The sequence below is a fragment of the Phalacrocorax aristotelis genome, chromosome 23 (assembly GCF_949628215.1).
Source record: "Phalacrocorax aristotelis chromosome 23, bGulAri2.1, whole genome shotgun sequence".
In the NCBI taxonomy this organism is placed as follows: domain Eukaryota; kingdom Metazoa; phylum Chordata; class Aves; order Suliformes; family Phalacrocoracidae; genus Phalacrocorax; species Phalacrocorax aristotelis.
Window position 1 is genome coordinate 2,358,200 of NC_134298.1, and position 15,021 is coordinate 2,373,220.

The 15,021-nt window shown below is 45.2% G+C and overlaps 1 protein-coding gene across 4 annotated transcripts in view; it reads left to right on the forward strand.

Moving 5' to 3' along the window:
* The window catches only part of MYO1D (myosin ID), a 163,504-nt gene that overhangs the window by 52,377 nt on the left and 96,106 nt on the right, over positions 1-15,021 (forward strand). For all 4 annotated transcript variants that reach the window (XR_012664125.1, XM_075116550.1, XM_075116552.1 and 1 more), the window contains exons 12-14: positions 749-819; positions 2,564-2,638; positions 4,175-4,307. Coding sequence is in view for 3 of the 4 variants with exons in the window: in XM_075116550.1 (XP_074972651.1) it covers positions 749-819; positions 2,564-2,638; positions 4,175-4,307 (279 nt within the window). In the remaining variant the exon portion in view is untranslated. The remainder of the gene's footprint in view (positions 1-748; positions 820-2,563; positions 2,639-4,174; positions 4,308-15,021) is intronic.

A 15,021-nucleotide genomic window follows, 5' to 3' on the forward strand; every position in this document is an offset into this window, starting at 1 on the left:
AATGGTGCTCATGCTTCCTGCAAGGACTTAATTTATCTACCTGCCCCTTTTGGCTTTAACAAAAATCCTCGTTTTTATCTTGTTCTCCTTTTTAATTAAGTTGAGCCTGGTGGATATTTTTTTTTTTTGGCTTCTGTTATTCCTGAAGGGATGAGCGTGTTACGGCCACTGCTACCGAACGGCTGCCACAGGGGCACTTGACACCTTCGCCATAGTGAAGGAATGTCATGGGAGGCCTGCGCTGAGGGCAGAGGCTCGGCACTGTGACCGCCCAGGGTGGATCTGCAGGGGTGGTCACTGTTGGAGGGGTCGTAGATGAACTAGAGTGATGTGGGACGGAACAAGCTATTGTAACTGTTGTGTTTTGATTGCTTCGTTTCTTTGCCGAGGAGGGATATTGCAATGGAAAAAGAATAAAGGAAGACTTAAAAAAAAAAAAGTCCTAAATTAACTCTTAGGTGCAATGTTTCTCGACATGCACAAACGTTCTTTTTTGTTTAGTGGTGTTTTTCAGATTTTTTAAATTAAACTGTAGGCTTTTGCAGCTTGATTTTGTAGAAATATATGTTCTTATCATGCATCCATGAAAAAGTACTATAAAGCAGTGTTCTAACTGGTTTTCACATCTCCACATGCATATATAAAGTGGAATAACTGTAGTTTCCATTTCTATTTCCAACGCTTGTTGCTCCTCCATGAAACTTGAAAGTCCACAGGTGATGTTTTAACCTATGTTAATTTATTTTAGCTTTGTGCAACTGACAAGACGCTGGAGTTTGACAGAGACTTTCGAATCAAGCACTACGCCGGAGATGTGATGTAAGTTTCTTTCAGAAATAAGTTGTACCTTCTATTTTTTGTCTTTTAGCCAGCTTTGAAGTGGTACAGTATTCTGATTTCATGCTGCTTCTGGTATGACCCAGAATAGCTGTCATACAGAATTACAGAGTGCAGCAGTTGCTTATCAATTAAATCTTATGCTGGTTACTTGCTCTACAGAATAGGATTTTGTACTTGGAATTGAAACAAAAGGAGAATATGGGGGGCGGGGTGTGTGTGCGGGCAGAGCTGTGCTTCAGGGAAAAAACAGGAGAGGAAAAAAAAAGCTATACCGAGCTAATAAAATCTGGTTTAGACATCTGTTTCGTATGGTTATGTAACACTCTGGCTTTAAATTCTCAAATCAGTTTGAGCAGACTCAAAATACAGGGTAGCGTTAAATGGAAATAAGCATCAGCGCACGGAGCCTTCCCCGTTTGGGTTGAAAAGTTTTCTGTACCTGAAACCCACAAAAATGTCTACAGGATGTGACAGTAATATGAAGGAAGATTAAGTAGAAGTGAAAGATGCCCATCTGTTAGAAACTGTTCGCTGGGAAAGCTGTTGTCTGGAAGATCACTGGAGTCATTTAACGGTTTAGGATTTGTGTAACTCCCCATGCCAGCATAATCTAAAGGGAGTTAAGGAGGAAATAATTTAGGATTTCTTTTACCTTGGGATTAAATTTACCTTTCATTTATAAGGATAACTGGTGTGGTCATACTGGAGCCCACTCAGGGCAGCTGGGTTTTGTTCTGGAGTCTTTGCTGAGCGATTGCTGGTAGACATCCCTGATTTCAAAGCATTTTGCCAAGGATGAGAAAATACAAGGTGCCATATTAGTGATTGAACCTTCTGCACTGCCAGTGGCTGGAAAATTTTGTAAAAGAAAAATGAAATGTGTAAATATTTGCAGATAATGTTTGAGCCTTAACTGTGTTATATGGAGCAATAAGATTTGGGGGTGGCTCCGTGCAGGGATTTGAATGTCATGGGGCTCTGGATCCCAGTGCCTGTGTTTGGGGTCGGGCTTCCCTGGGGGACGTATGAAGCTCAGGAAGCAACGGAGTGGGAGTCGCTGTATGGGGAGACTTTGGACCTTTTCTTTGAGGACAGAGCACTGTCTGTCTTGAGTCTTGGAGAAGAGATGAAACTCTGAAACGATAACCTTTCAGGGTGGTATTTCTGTGGGAATAGAGGAAGGAGAGTCCAAAATGTGTGTGTGTGTGTTGATTTCCGAGAGAGCTCCCTGGTCACTGGTTATAGGTTGCTCTTGATTTCAGGCACTCTCCCGCTAGCGAGTCTTCCTTGACACCAAGGGATGGACAGACTAGACATACTGAAAAAGAAAACTTTGTTTCTGTTAGATTTAACACAAACACATGCTCTGAATTTGGAGGCAGAAGTCATGAGTGCAACTCTGGAATTTGGGCCATCTACAGCTTGCCCAAGTCCTGCTAGGTGTCCCAGCCGTCACACTCTTCACATGCATAGTTCAAATAGCTTTCTAAAACTGGATGTGTGTTGTTCCTGCGCTGGAGGTGGAAAGCTGGGCAGAAGGATCTAAGTCTCACACAGTGCTCATGCAGCGAATTAGGGATAGATTGGGAAATGGAGCTGGATTCCTGATTAGCATCTGCTGTGTCTGTAGGAGTGCAAGGATGCCGATTCCCCGCTGATACCAGCAGCTCAGAGAAGGACTTTGCTTCTTTGCAGTTAACTCTATTTTCCTTTTGGTTTTTAGTTACTCAGTCACTGGATTTATTGACAAAAACAAGGACACTTTATTTCAGGACTTCAAGCGCCTCATGTACAACAGGTAGGAATAAAAATATTAGAGGTGAATTTAAATCTGATTTGTCAGAACCTTTTTTATGGAGTGGATGCTAGAAGAGATGAACGTTTTCACTAATGCTGCTGTTACTGTGTGTGCGGTGCATGTGAACAAACACATTGCTGTGGGATTTGATCTTTGTGTATCTACTGCGACCCAAAGGCTGTTAGTTTGATTTTTCAGGATAAAGTCCTTACTCTATATGTTGGTTTTGTTCTGATATACCCTTTAATTTAACTAAATTTCAAGTGTCTGTCTGAACCCCACTCATTGAGCAATCCAGAAAGCTGTGCAGAGATTACCCGTGCTGCTTGATTTGACATTAACTGGGTTTTTGGACCAGTTGCAAATGTACCATTACTGATCTCTCTTTGATCACTGCTGAAGATACGGAGTAGCATTTGGTCAACAACGGGTATCACTGGCCCCAGCTAGAAGTCCTTCTCCTGAAAGGAAGTTTAGGTGTGAGGGAAAAAATGGGCAAATAGATTTGAATCCTTCTCCTGTGTGCAGTAACGTGACAATTTTAAACCATGCGGTCACATGTTATAAGTACTGATTAGGGAAGTACAAGTTGCCTTTGATGAGCAAATTTGAAATCCCATCAAAATGTGTGTGTACATACAAAGTGCCCCAGACAGCTGTTTTCCTTGACGGATGGCATTAAATATGCTCTAATTCTCTTGTAACTGTGGCCTATCTCAACCTTTTAGAGACTTTGCTCAGGGGTGGAAGTCAGCAAAAATAGCCTGCAGCTGCTTGGACAACTCTGTTTACCTGGTTTCAAAGCTAGTACAGCTATTAACTTAGCTGCTATGTTTACTCAGTGTATTCCCTTGAACAGCCTTGCTGTTCGTGTTTTCGAGACTTCACGTTAACAAAAAAACTTGCAAAATATTTGCTGGACGGAGGTTTTATTAAATTTAGCCTCTGTTTCTGTTAAGTCTCTGGTAAAAACTGTTCACAAAGACCACTTACAGCATATTAAAGCATGTGATAGATCGGCTATTAGATTGCTGTAACTGCTTCCAGCTTTTGTCTATTCCAGAGCTCTCGCCATCCATTGTGGCCATTTTACCTCACCTTCAACCCTTCAAGAAAATGTATAAATTATTTTATATACCAAGAATGGTGCAGAAATACAGCTTGAAATCAGATAGCAAGTTTTAAGAAGGATGTTGTGGGCTAAGGTCTTACTCCTTTCTGTTTTGGTTGAATTCTTTAGGCTTGTGTCAGTAAGAAAGGCTCTGCTTTTAACAGATCACTTCTGCAGGTTTTTTACTCTCCCATTACTGCACATCTTTATCTGAAGAGAATGTGCTTGTCATTTTTCCAGATATTTGTAAGCTTGAACTGTGTATTGCTCAAGAGCAAGAAATACTTTGCTCAGGGATGCCATACTGGTTTGGCTGATGCGTTTTGAGCTGAAAACACCAGTAGATCTGGACAGAAGCAAGCTGTTGAATTTTGAATTTAGTGGAACCGCTGTTAGACTGTGCAATTAAAGATACTGTCTTTTAGCTCTAACCCTGTGTTGAAGATGATGTGGCCTGAAGGTAAACTGAGCATCACTGAGGTAACCAAGCGACCTCTGACAGCTGCTACTCTTTTTAAGAACTCCATGATTGCACTAGTGGACAACCTGGCATCCAAGGTAAATATTTCTGTTTCAAAATTGACTCCAGCTTCTGAGTAGTAGGGTGTAACATCTCCGCGGAGAGGCTGCCACCTTCCTATCACTGCGATCAGTCGGAAAGCCGAGCTGATCAATGGCAGCTGGCCTTTGGTGGTGACAGTGGGCAGCTGTGAAGATCTCATAGGAGAGTTAGCTGTCATCCCTGCATATAAAGAAGGTGGATTTTTGTTTCCTCTGTGACCAGTGTATCTTTCATTTGTAGGAAGGCCAGTCTCTTTAGGTAATAATTATTATATCAAATAAATAATCATCTTTAACAAAGCTGTTTTGGCAGAGGGCCCAGGCGATATAGTTTCACGGTGGAGAGGTTCTCTCTGGTTTTCAATGCCAAGTGAATCTGTGAAAATACAGGCAGACCTGTGTGATTGCTTTCTTTCCTCCTCTTTGCTGTGTCAGAGGGTGAGGAGTGAAACCTTTTGTGTTACTAAATAATTCATTTTTATAGTAGAAGGTATTGCTTTGGCAAGCACCGCTTTGTGTGAAGGAAGGGAGGTAAGGGAATGAACTGGGAAAGCGGCCGTTTGAACACGGTGCAGCCGAGTGGCAGGATGAGGCGAGCAGTGGGATCCCTCATGGGAGCAGAGATCACTAAGAAATATTTGGGTGTTGGTGATGCTGGATGACCTTGCTGGACTGCTGGCATTTTGGTGGTGTTGTGGAAGGAGTATGCGGTCCCCGAGAGATGAAGAGCGAGCCCAGAGTAGTGGTATGTGCCAACATTTAGAATAATTAAGCGATAAAAGGCAATGTGTTCAGACTATCTTTGTGGTAGCAAAGGAGATCTTAGTGGCCCAAGCTCAGGAGGAAGAGTGTGCATGCGGATATGGTAAGGCTAGAAAAAGCTTTGTAGGAAGATGATCCATTTTCTAATAAGGAGACCCTGTGAAGAGCAGGGCACTGTTTGAATTTTCGCTTGGAGTGGCAGCCACATGAATAACAAAGTGTTCTCAGGAGCTGTACCAGTCAGAGCACAGTCAAACAGTACTGGCTGTGCACAGGAGGAGAGAACTACTGTTACAAGGAATAGTATATTGCTTCATGTTTTCCAAAATTAGGAGATTAAAACATGCTTGCTTTATATTTTTGGGTTCTAGTTCTGGAGTGGATTTAATCTTCAGCAGTAAATCTGCAGGAGGGTGTGTGAGCCCGTCCAAAGCAGACTTGAGGTGCTAGCTGAGCTTTCTGATGGAGGGATGAAGCCCCACCGTTCTCCCCAGTAAGTGTGTGACTACGGGCTGCTAAGAGGATGCCTTTGTTAGTGCAGCCAAAGGCCGGGTCTTGCTTTGGGCAGGGACCATTAGTAGTTGAGAGAGGTCCTACTCCACAGCCTGTGCAGCCAAGAGATGCTGTTGGGGCTGGAGAATATCCAGGAAGGGAGATGGGGACAGACTTTAGTCAGACTTTCCAAGGAGTCAAGACTTACCTGATCTATCAGTCCCCCAAATAACGTGTTAGCTAGTCCTAACCTAAATTTGGGTATAGAAATCTCAGGAACCCAGAAAGGTTTCGCTGTGTGTTATATAAATGAGTAGTTGGGGAGGGAAAAGATTTTGACTGATGCTGCTCATTGTTAATGCAGATCTCAGTCGTACAGAGCAGTCACGTTATCTTTTGCCCAGCCAAACGGGTAAGCAACCTGATGCACTGCAGTGAGGTGCTTCAAGCAATACAGACAAAAACTGCTGGGGGTGTTGTAGTGCAGGGTTGTGATCAAGGAGGGGTAGCAGGGAGCTGTTGGTGGGGAGGTTCGGCAGGCGCTCCTGGAAAAGCTTCATTTGCTTGTTTATTGGAAAAATTATTCTAGGCCACCTGGTATTTGTGAAAATAGGATAATCCAGAGAATGCCGTGCACTGTGGTGCTTTGAACAATTCCTGCAACTCACCACGGGAGATGAAGAGTTTAAATCACACATTGTTCATCTTGAGTCAGTACGTACCAATATTTGTCATTGAAGGCTGGTTAGTTTATATGAAATGAGTTAGTTTTGTTTCATTTATCATCAATATCTGTAGCACAAATGTCAGCATTTTCCAAGGATAGGCCGTATTCAGGATAGCCCGTGAATTCACTAGGAAGCTCCGATGTGTGTCGCAGCACGTCTTTCCCATTCTTTACCTTCCCTAAATTTTTATGAAGAAATTTGTATTGAAGATGTTGGGTTTTCCCTGATTTTCTATTGAATAGCAATGGAGAAATTTGTCTTAGAGCATTGTATTTCCTGGAGGTTGTGGATCCCATTAAAGGCAAGGCTCCCATTAAACAGACATGTTTGTCAGGACTTAACAAGAGCTCTTGCCAAGCAGGAAGGAGCCAAGGGCTGTCTTGGTTGTGTGGTGTTTTATGGCCAACCTTTAGGATGATGGAGGGCTGGAACCAAGGGGGTGAAATTCGCACTTTGGAGCCTGCCGTTTAAGTTTACATGGCTAATGCTCCTTGCAGAATGGCGTTTGTAGGTACTTAAGCTTGCAAACTAAGTTACGTAGTTGAGCTTTAGCTATTTTAGTAGAGAGCCTGGCTGTTATACGTCTTTAAAAACCCCCAAATTTGGTGAGACCCATCCTGAAGTCAAGCTGACGTTACTTTAAAGGGTCCAAATTTTGGTGTGTCCTAGAAAGGAGAGGTTGCTTAGATAAGGGTCCTGAACACAACCATTATTTACTTCAAGTGGTGAAAGAGAGTGCAGAGATAGTGCTTCTCTTTGGACATTGTGCCCTGAGGATCTCTTTGAGGTGACCTTTTGGACAGTTATTAATATGTGCATGTTATTAGCAAGCTAATAACTGGGCATTCAAGCTATGCTTGAATATGCTCTGCACAAATAAATGGGATACTCTGGCTCTGAGTCATTGCCAGTTTGGATATTTGTCTCAGCTCTCTGACTTCTGCTGGGGGCTGGAGAGTGGGTGAGCAGTTGCTGTTCCTGGGCTGGTAAAACCACTGTCTCTTTTGGGGACACCACTCATTGCAGTTACGGGTACCCGTAACTCTTCCCTTGGGTCATGTTACTCATTTTTCCCGTGCCTGACTTGGGACCGGAGTTGCACTTCTGGGGATCAACAATGAAAACGTCTAGTGTCTGACTGTGGTTTGGACCCTGCAGGATTTTGTTTGGGAAGCCTGTGGTGAGAGCTGATGAAAACAGCCCTCTGAAAACAGCGTTGCACAAGCGCTGTTAGCTGCTGCGGTCTACGGATGTCAGAGGAATAAGGTTCCATAGGGAGAGGTAATATCAGTTCATGTTTTTCTCAGCTGTTTCTCAAATAACCAAGATGAAGATAGCTTTGAATTTTTTTTGCAGTTTGAGCCAGTGATTTAGTAATGTTACGAGTTAATGAGTGTGTCCAGTATATAAGTGCGGTCAGTGCTGCTTTTCTCATTCTGGCCTCCCATTCCACCTGAGCTGTTCCTGCGGGTTTGATGTTTCTCCATAAACTGCTTTAAACCATATTTATGTGCTCTGTTTCTACAGTCCTTGAAGAGAATGGCAGTCCAAGAGCTCTTCTTCACTGATACTCATTTGGCCTTCCTGAAAAGCCGCAGTTTTTTTGGCAGTATCAATAGTATCTTTAAACCTGTCATAGTCTCCAAAAATGCTAATTTGCTGGGCAGGAATAATAGTAATAATAATAATATCAGAAACAGAGCTCAAAGTCTGTGAACACAGTACCTACAGCCTAACTTGGTTATTTAACTTTGCCGGTATTTAAAATAACCACCTTCAAAATTCTGTTCTGTTGGCATTCAGGTTTAAACCTGGAATTTGGTGATAAAGCAGAGCTCTGCAGCTCCCAAGAGGAAGGGCCAGGTGGTGTGGTTATTAGGGTGTCAGATGCTTCCATTAGGCTGAGTAGCATAAAAAGGTCGTTAACGCTACAGGAGCTGTTCACAAATATGGTTTTAACTTCAGCTTGTGTATACATGTGTCCAGACAAGTATGAAGACTCAGGAAATATGTTTTCAGAGGATGCTGAGTTGAAGTGGCGCTTATCAGGACTGGTGTCTCAATGATACTGTAATCCTCCAGACTTACACTGAGAGTCTTTTGGGCAGAAACCTCTGGTAGGTAGAAAGAAATGCTTTTTTTATAAAAAACAAGCCAACCAAAACAAGAACCGACTTACAGAGTTCCCATGTAACATTTCTCAAGCTCGTTTTACTGCCTGTACTGTTCTCCTGAGGATTTGGTCTTTCTGTGATGCATTACTTTGGGTGGCTTTTCTTTTAAATACTGACACGGCAAGTCCTTTGGCTGACACGGCTGTAAATTATGAGCTTCTCTAGGAACTCTCTCTGGCCATGCGTCTCTCTTCTCCTCCTCCTCCCCTTTTCTTTTCCCCCCTCCTTCTCTGTGACTCCTTTTGTCTGACTCTTCTTTCTTCCATACCTCTCCTCTCCAGGCTGACAGGCTTCATCTCTAGTAAGTTACAATGTCATTGCTGTGACTGATGGGACATATCCAGCACAAATTTGTCAGTCCTGTGTCCTACCCCTTTTCTCATCTAACGAGCTATAAACTACGGTAAAGAAATCTCTCAAGGAGGAGTTGGTTTAGGGTGCAATGACTTTAAACTGGTTTGTTTTCTTTTTAACACTTAAAAATCTAAAAATTGCTCAGCTTGATTAAAAAAAAAAAAATCGGTTGCAATTAGGCATCTAAATAGCTTTCAGAACTGGGCCCTTTGTGTCTCTGTATTTCAGTTCTTCCATTTATAAAATGCAGCTCCCAGGCTTGACAGCCTCATGCTGCAATAATGGGAGCTGCATAATTATCCCCCTGAAGAGCTGGGGCTGGTGGGACTGTAAGCATGGAATAATCTACTTTAGAATTTACCCCAGTAGCTGTCGTCGCTGAGAGGCTTTAATTACACTGTAATTGCACTGACAGATGATCTCCTGTCTGTACAGGAACTTCCTATTTCTGTTTTCCAAAAGGAAAGCAGCGTCTTGACTTCTGCGTTTTACATCAAATGCAGATACAGTCACTCCTCTTTGTGCTGGGCTTGAAGTCACAGATTTTTTGTATTGAGGTTTGTTGTGGTTTTGAATGGCAAAGGCATGAATGACAGCGCAGGCAGCCAGCTTTGCAGTGCTGAGGGGAGTTTATGTATGAGCAATAACGAATAGCTGTGAACTGGGTGCTGTAATGTCGGTGATGAGCAAGTGACACCGTTTCCCTCAAGGCAGAGGGGTGGGATGCGCTTTCTTGACTTCATGCTCCTAAGGACTTCTTTAATTTGGGCCCTGTGTTCTCAACATGTTGCAGTTCTGTAGATCGAATGTGGAATATTTGTGATGTCAATCTCATGAAAGGATTTGTATGCATCTTGACATCAGATGCAACACAACAGTACTGAGGGCAGACCTGGCATGGTCCGGCATCATCCTGATGTTAGTGACTCTGTGCTAGTGCTGGGATAGGCCTGGTGTTAAGGGTGACTAACGTGTGGATGGAGAAGTGGCCCAAGTTGAATATTAGCAAGAGGGGATGGGGAGAACTGCAGACTTTGTCACAGCTCCTAAGCTCAGCTGTAATCAAGGGAGTTCTCTGTATATCCTGCATTTTCCCTAAATAGCTTATTTCCAGTCTTATAGGAGACTTGTTCTAGCAGATGAATAGCCCAGCCTTTGTTTCTTGCCATACAACTGAGAGTTTACAATACAGAGCTTATAAATCGCAGGCATCAGGTCCAGCAAACTCCTACTCCTCATCGGTTATAGCTGCCATGACCATGTCAAACCTACTTCAATGCTGATTTGATGTTCAGAAAGGGCTGCTTCTGCCTTCATAGTTTGACACGCAATGTCTGAAAGAGCATGAAGAGCGCTGGTGGCACAGCCAAGTTCTACAACTGAAGGGAAAGTCATCACTCATGCAGATTGCAAGTTCTGAGAGCTGGTCGGAGTCTGTCGAGTGAATAAAGACCCTCGTAAACCTTCTTACCTTCAGTGCGGAGATAATTTTCAAGAGAAAGCCAAAAAAGTTGATATGTAAATCTCTTAAAGCTCTTTAAATTGTACCAGCACATTATATTTCACCATTCTGTCCTTAAGGGAAGGAGGACAAATAGAATAGGTATGGGTTGTGTTGAATTACCGTGGCAGGAGAAAGTGTTCCGTGTGGTGGTGACCTGGGTAGAAGACCTCGCACAGAACAGAGCTGTCGTTCAGCTGCCTGGTGTTCTGGGGAAGCTGTGTCCCTAGTGTTCCTTCCTCTTTTTGAGTCCACCACCACTCTCTGAGGATATGAAAAGAAGAGTAGGATGAAGAGAGCACTGCTCTACCGGGGGGCTCAGCGGTTGTTTGGAAGGGAGGCAGTTTCCTCCACTGCACGCAGCTTTGCTTCTGTCTCCCTGGTAAGGAAAGGAGCCAAACAAGCCTGTGAAAGAGCTGTCCCTGATGCGCTTCCTGGGGAGGGATGAAGGGAGGTGATGTAAGAACGTATATTGCCCACGCATCCTTCTGTTTACCCCTGCACTTCCCATACCTCCTTACGCACTGCTGGGTTGCTGCATGGGAGGGTAGGCAGCTCGGGGATGCTGCCAGCTCTTGTATGGGTGGTTGGCTTAGATTTTGCTCACTCTCCTCAGTGCTGTGTATTCCTACCCCAAGGACAGCCGTCCAGGAGAAAAGCACAGCCTGATGCTACTGACGTTCCAGGCCAACACCTTACCCAGAAGATCCAGTGGCTTGTATCGGTTTCTAGGATACGACTCTCTGCTTTTCCAAGGCCTCCATATCTTAGCCTGTTCATTACCCCTATGCAGCCTATTCGTACTCATTAGGGAGTGGGAGCTCCGTGTGCCTGCCGTTAGTGCTGCATACCTCCAGGTTATGTCAGGACTAGCCAAGATAATCAAGGATGATTGTGTTTCTTCAATATTACTGAAGGGAAAATAGAAATTTTGGGCCTCTCACATTACCTTGAGATTAGGTAAGTGACCTAAAATAATAGAAAATAGGGCTAAATCATAGAAAATAGGGCTAACGTAGACAAATCGCAGAAAATAGGGCTAAAAGGGACCTTGGGAATGCACCTAATTCACCTCCTGTTTGAGGACGCCTCTGCCTCTATCTTCTCTTTGCAGATGCTCGTACAGGCTGTTCCTCTCCACTGATGGAGGTTCCCCTCCTTTCCGCAGGCATTCTGCTCCCATTCCTTGCATGAATTTTTAAAGCCAATGCTTCTTTATCCCAAAACTGAATATTTACTTTTCTTCATATATACCCTTTAAGTGTATAAAGTCTGACATCAGGATGGTTATCACAGACTCACAGCCTGGTAGGGGTTGGAAGGGCCCTCTGGAGCTCATCCCGTCCCACCCCCTGCGTGAGCAGGCACCCCCAGAGCAGGGGCACAGGGCCGCGTCCAGGCGGGGGGTGAATGTCTCCAGGGAAGGGACCCCACAGCCTCTCTGGGCAGCCTGTGCCCCTGCTCTGGCACCCGCACAGGGAAGGGGTTTGTCCTCGTGTTCAGGTGGAACTTCCCGTGTTCCAGCTTGTGCCCGTTGCCCCTTGGCCTGGCATTGGGCACCACTGAAAAGAGCCCGGCCCCATCCTCCTGACACCCACCCTTTAGATATTTATAGGTATTGATGAGATCCCCCCTCAGCCTTCTCTTCTCCAGGCTGAACAAACCCAGGCCTCTCAGCCTTTCCTCATAGGAGATGCTCCAGTCCCTGATCGTCTTGGTAGCTCTCCACTGGACTTGCTCAAGCAGTTCCATGTCCTGCTTGAACTGGGGGGCCCAGAACTGGACACAGCACTCCAGATGTGGCCTCACTGGGCCAGAGCAGAGGGGGAGGAGAACCTCCCTCACCCTGCTGGCCACACTCCTTTCCATGCAGCCCAGGATGCTGTTGGCCTTCTTGGCCCCAAGGACACGGTGCTGGCTCAGGGTCACCTCGCTGCCCCCCAGCACTCCCAGGGCCTCTCAGCAGAGCCGCTCTCCAGCAGGTCCCCCCCAGCCTGTGCTGGTGCGTGGGATTGTTCCTCCCCAGGGGCAGGACCCTACACTTGCTTTTGATGGATTCCATGAGGTTCCCCTCAGCCCAGCTCTCCAGCCTGTCCAGCTCTCGCTGGGTGCCAGCACAGCCTTCTGGTGTATCAGCCGCTCCTCCCAGCTTGGCATTGTCAGCGAACTTGCTGTGGTTACACTCTGTCCCTTTGCCCAGGTCACTGATGAATGTGTCAAAAGGACAGGACCCAGCACAGACCCCTGGCAAACACTATCAGTTATGGGCCTCCAGTTCTCAGGCCGCCTCACTGGCCACTCCTCCAGCCCACACTTCCCAAGCTTACCTGTAAGGATGCTGTGGGAGACAGTGTCAAAAGCCTTGCTGAAATCGAAGTAAACAACATCCACTGCTCTCCCGTCATCTGCCAGCCAGTCACACCATCATAGAAGGCTGACAGGTTGGTCAAGCATAATCTTCCCTTAGAGAATCCATGTTGACTACTTGTGATAACCTTCTTGTCCTCTACGTGCCGGGAGATAACCTCCAGGATGAACTGCTCCGTCACCTTTCCAGGGATGGAGGTGAGGCTGACTGGCCTATAGTTCCCCAGGTCCTGCTTCTCGTCCTTTTTGAAGCCTGGAGTGACATTGGCTCCCTCCCAGTCCTTGGGCACCTCTCCTGTCCCCCATGACCTTTCAAAGACAACAGAGAGTGGCTTGGCCAGAACATCCACCAGCTCCCTCAGCACTCGCAGGTGCATGCCATCGTGGCCCATGGATTTGTGAGGATCCAGTTTGCCTAAATGATCTCTGACCCAATCCTCACCAACCAGGGGTTGGTCTTCCTGTCTCCAGACTGACTCTCTCACCTCTGGGGGCTGGGATGCCTTAGCAGTGGCGACTGAAGCAAAGAAGGTATTCAGTAACTCTGCCTTCTCTGCATCCTGCATCACCAGGGCACCCGCCTCGTACGGCAGCAGGCCCACAGTTTCCCAGTCTTTCTTTTACTACTGATGTATTTGAAGAACCTTTCTTGTTATCCTTGACATCCCTCACCAGATTTATGTGGCTCATGAGTCCTTTAAGGCTAAAACCGTATTTCCTCTGAGTCACATTTTCTGGATTTTTGATTCTTCTTGTTCTTCCCTGAACTGACTCACCGCTGTTTGCATCCCACTTGAACTGTAGTGCCCCAGACCAAAGGTGATGTTCAGATATGTAGAAATCTGTTGGGTTTTTTTGTCTTACAGTTTTCCTGTTCCCATGCCCCTTCCTTAAAAAAACATCAACTTATCAACTTGACTCACGTTCAGCTAAAACTCCTAGATCTATTTTTAGCACGAGTGTCAAATCAGTTTTTCATTCTTTCATTATCCAACTATTTCTGCCTACCTTTGGAACTTTGCATTATCCTCACTAAATTAATCCCTTTTTTGGTTGGTTTGTTGGTTTTGTTGTTTTTTTTTTTATTCCAGACCACTCTTCCCATTTGTTAGCATTGCGGGTTCTTGCACTCTGAGACTTTATATTGCCTGCAGATTTAGCACCCACATTGTACTCCTTCATTCAAACCACTGTTGAATCCATCCGATCGTACTGGAACAGAACAGACTCCTTTGGAGAACTCTTGGGGTTTCCCTTTTGAGAAAGAGCCTCTGACCACTCAGAGCAGTTTTACAGGCGGTTTCACAGCTACCTGTTTCATCTCGTCCAGGGGAAAGTTGCTGAAATTTCATTCTTCGTTATCAGTTGTGATTGTGAAAGTGGACATTATGACATCTTGTAATGTTAAAATTTCAGACAGGCTGCTTATCTCCCTTTATCATACTGTGAGCATTGCTGTGCACCGATTTCTGAAGTGCTCCAGTTTCGGTGTGTCTTTGACCTGTCGTCTGAAGCAAGTCTGTGGGCGTACTGTGATCTGAGCTGACTGGGGTCCTCATCTGAGTTCTCTCCTTGGCTAGTGATGAGACTTGGTGGGCAGTAGGCTTTGCCAACCTGCAGAACATGCCACTCCTTTTGCAAGGGCTACTTAAAAAATAACATAGATTGATGTTATAAGAATACACTTTTACCTTGAAAAATGTACAGTGGGCCTTTATGATGCTTATTAATTGTTTTTCTCCCACCAATAAAGTTAGAAGTGGGGTAGCAAGGGCTAACAATGAAGAGGAAGAAAATGGACTTCAAACCCAGTGTGATGAAAGTGCATAGGTTTAAAAGACTTACAGCCACCCTTTACAGGCTGGTGCTACTTATAGGCCATGTTGGCCTAAATGAAAGTTGCTTTTAATCTCATAAAAATAAAAGTAAACATCAAAAACAGTCATCTAGCAGCACTGCATATGGGCTTATCTCACGGGTGCAGGCTGGCTGGCAGCAAAAGGTGTGACACCCTGTGGGACCCTGACCTGAACATCCAGGGTCAGCCCAGCCAGCTCAGGGCAGGACCGCCGGGGCAGTGCTGGGTGGAGTAAAGCCACCAGTCCCAGCTGAGTGTCCCGCAAGTCCAAGGTGGTACAGAAAGAGGAACTCGAGAGCTGGTGGCTTGTGTGGAAGGTGTGGTGCTCGTGGTGTTGAACTGGGCAGGGTTCAGTGATTTCCATCATTCAAGCATGTTGCTACAGGCTTTAGAGGAGTTGATTCAGCATAGTTTAAATATTATGGAGTCATCCATGCTGTGTTTAGATGGGAATACTGGAAAAGCCATATCCGAC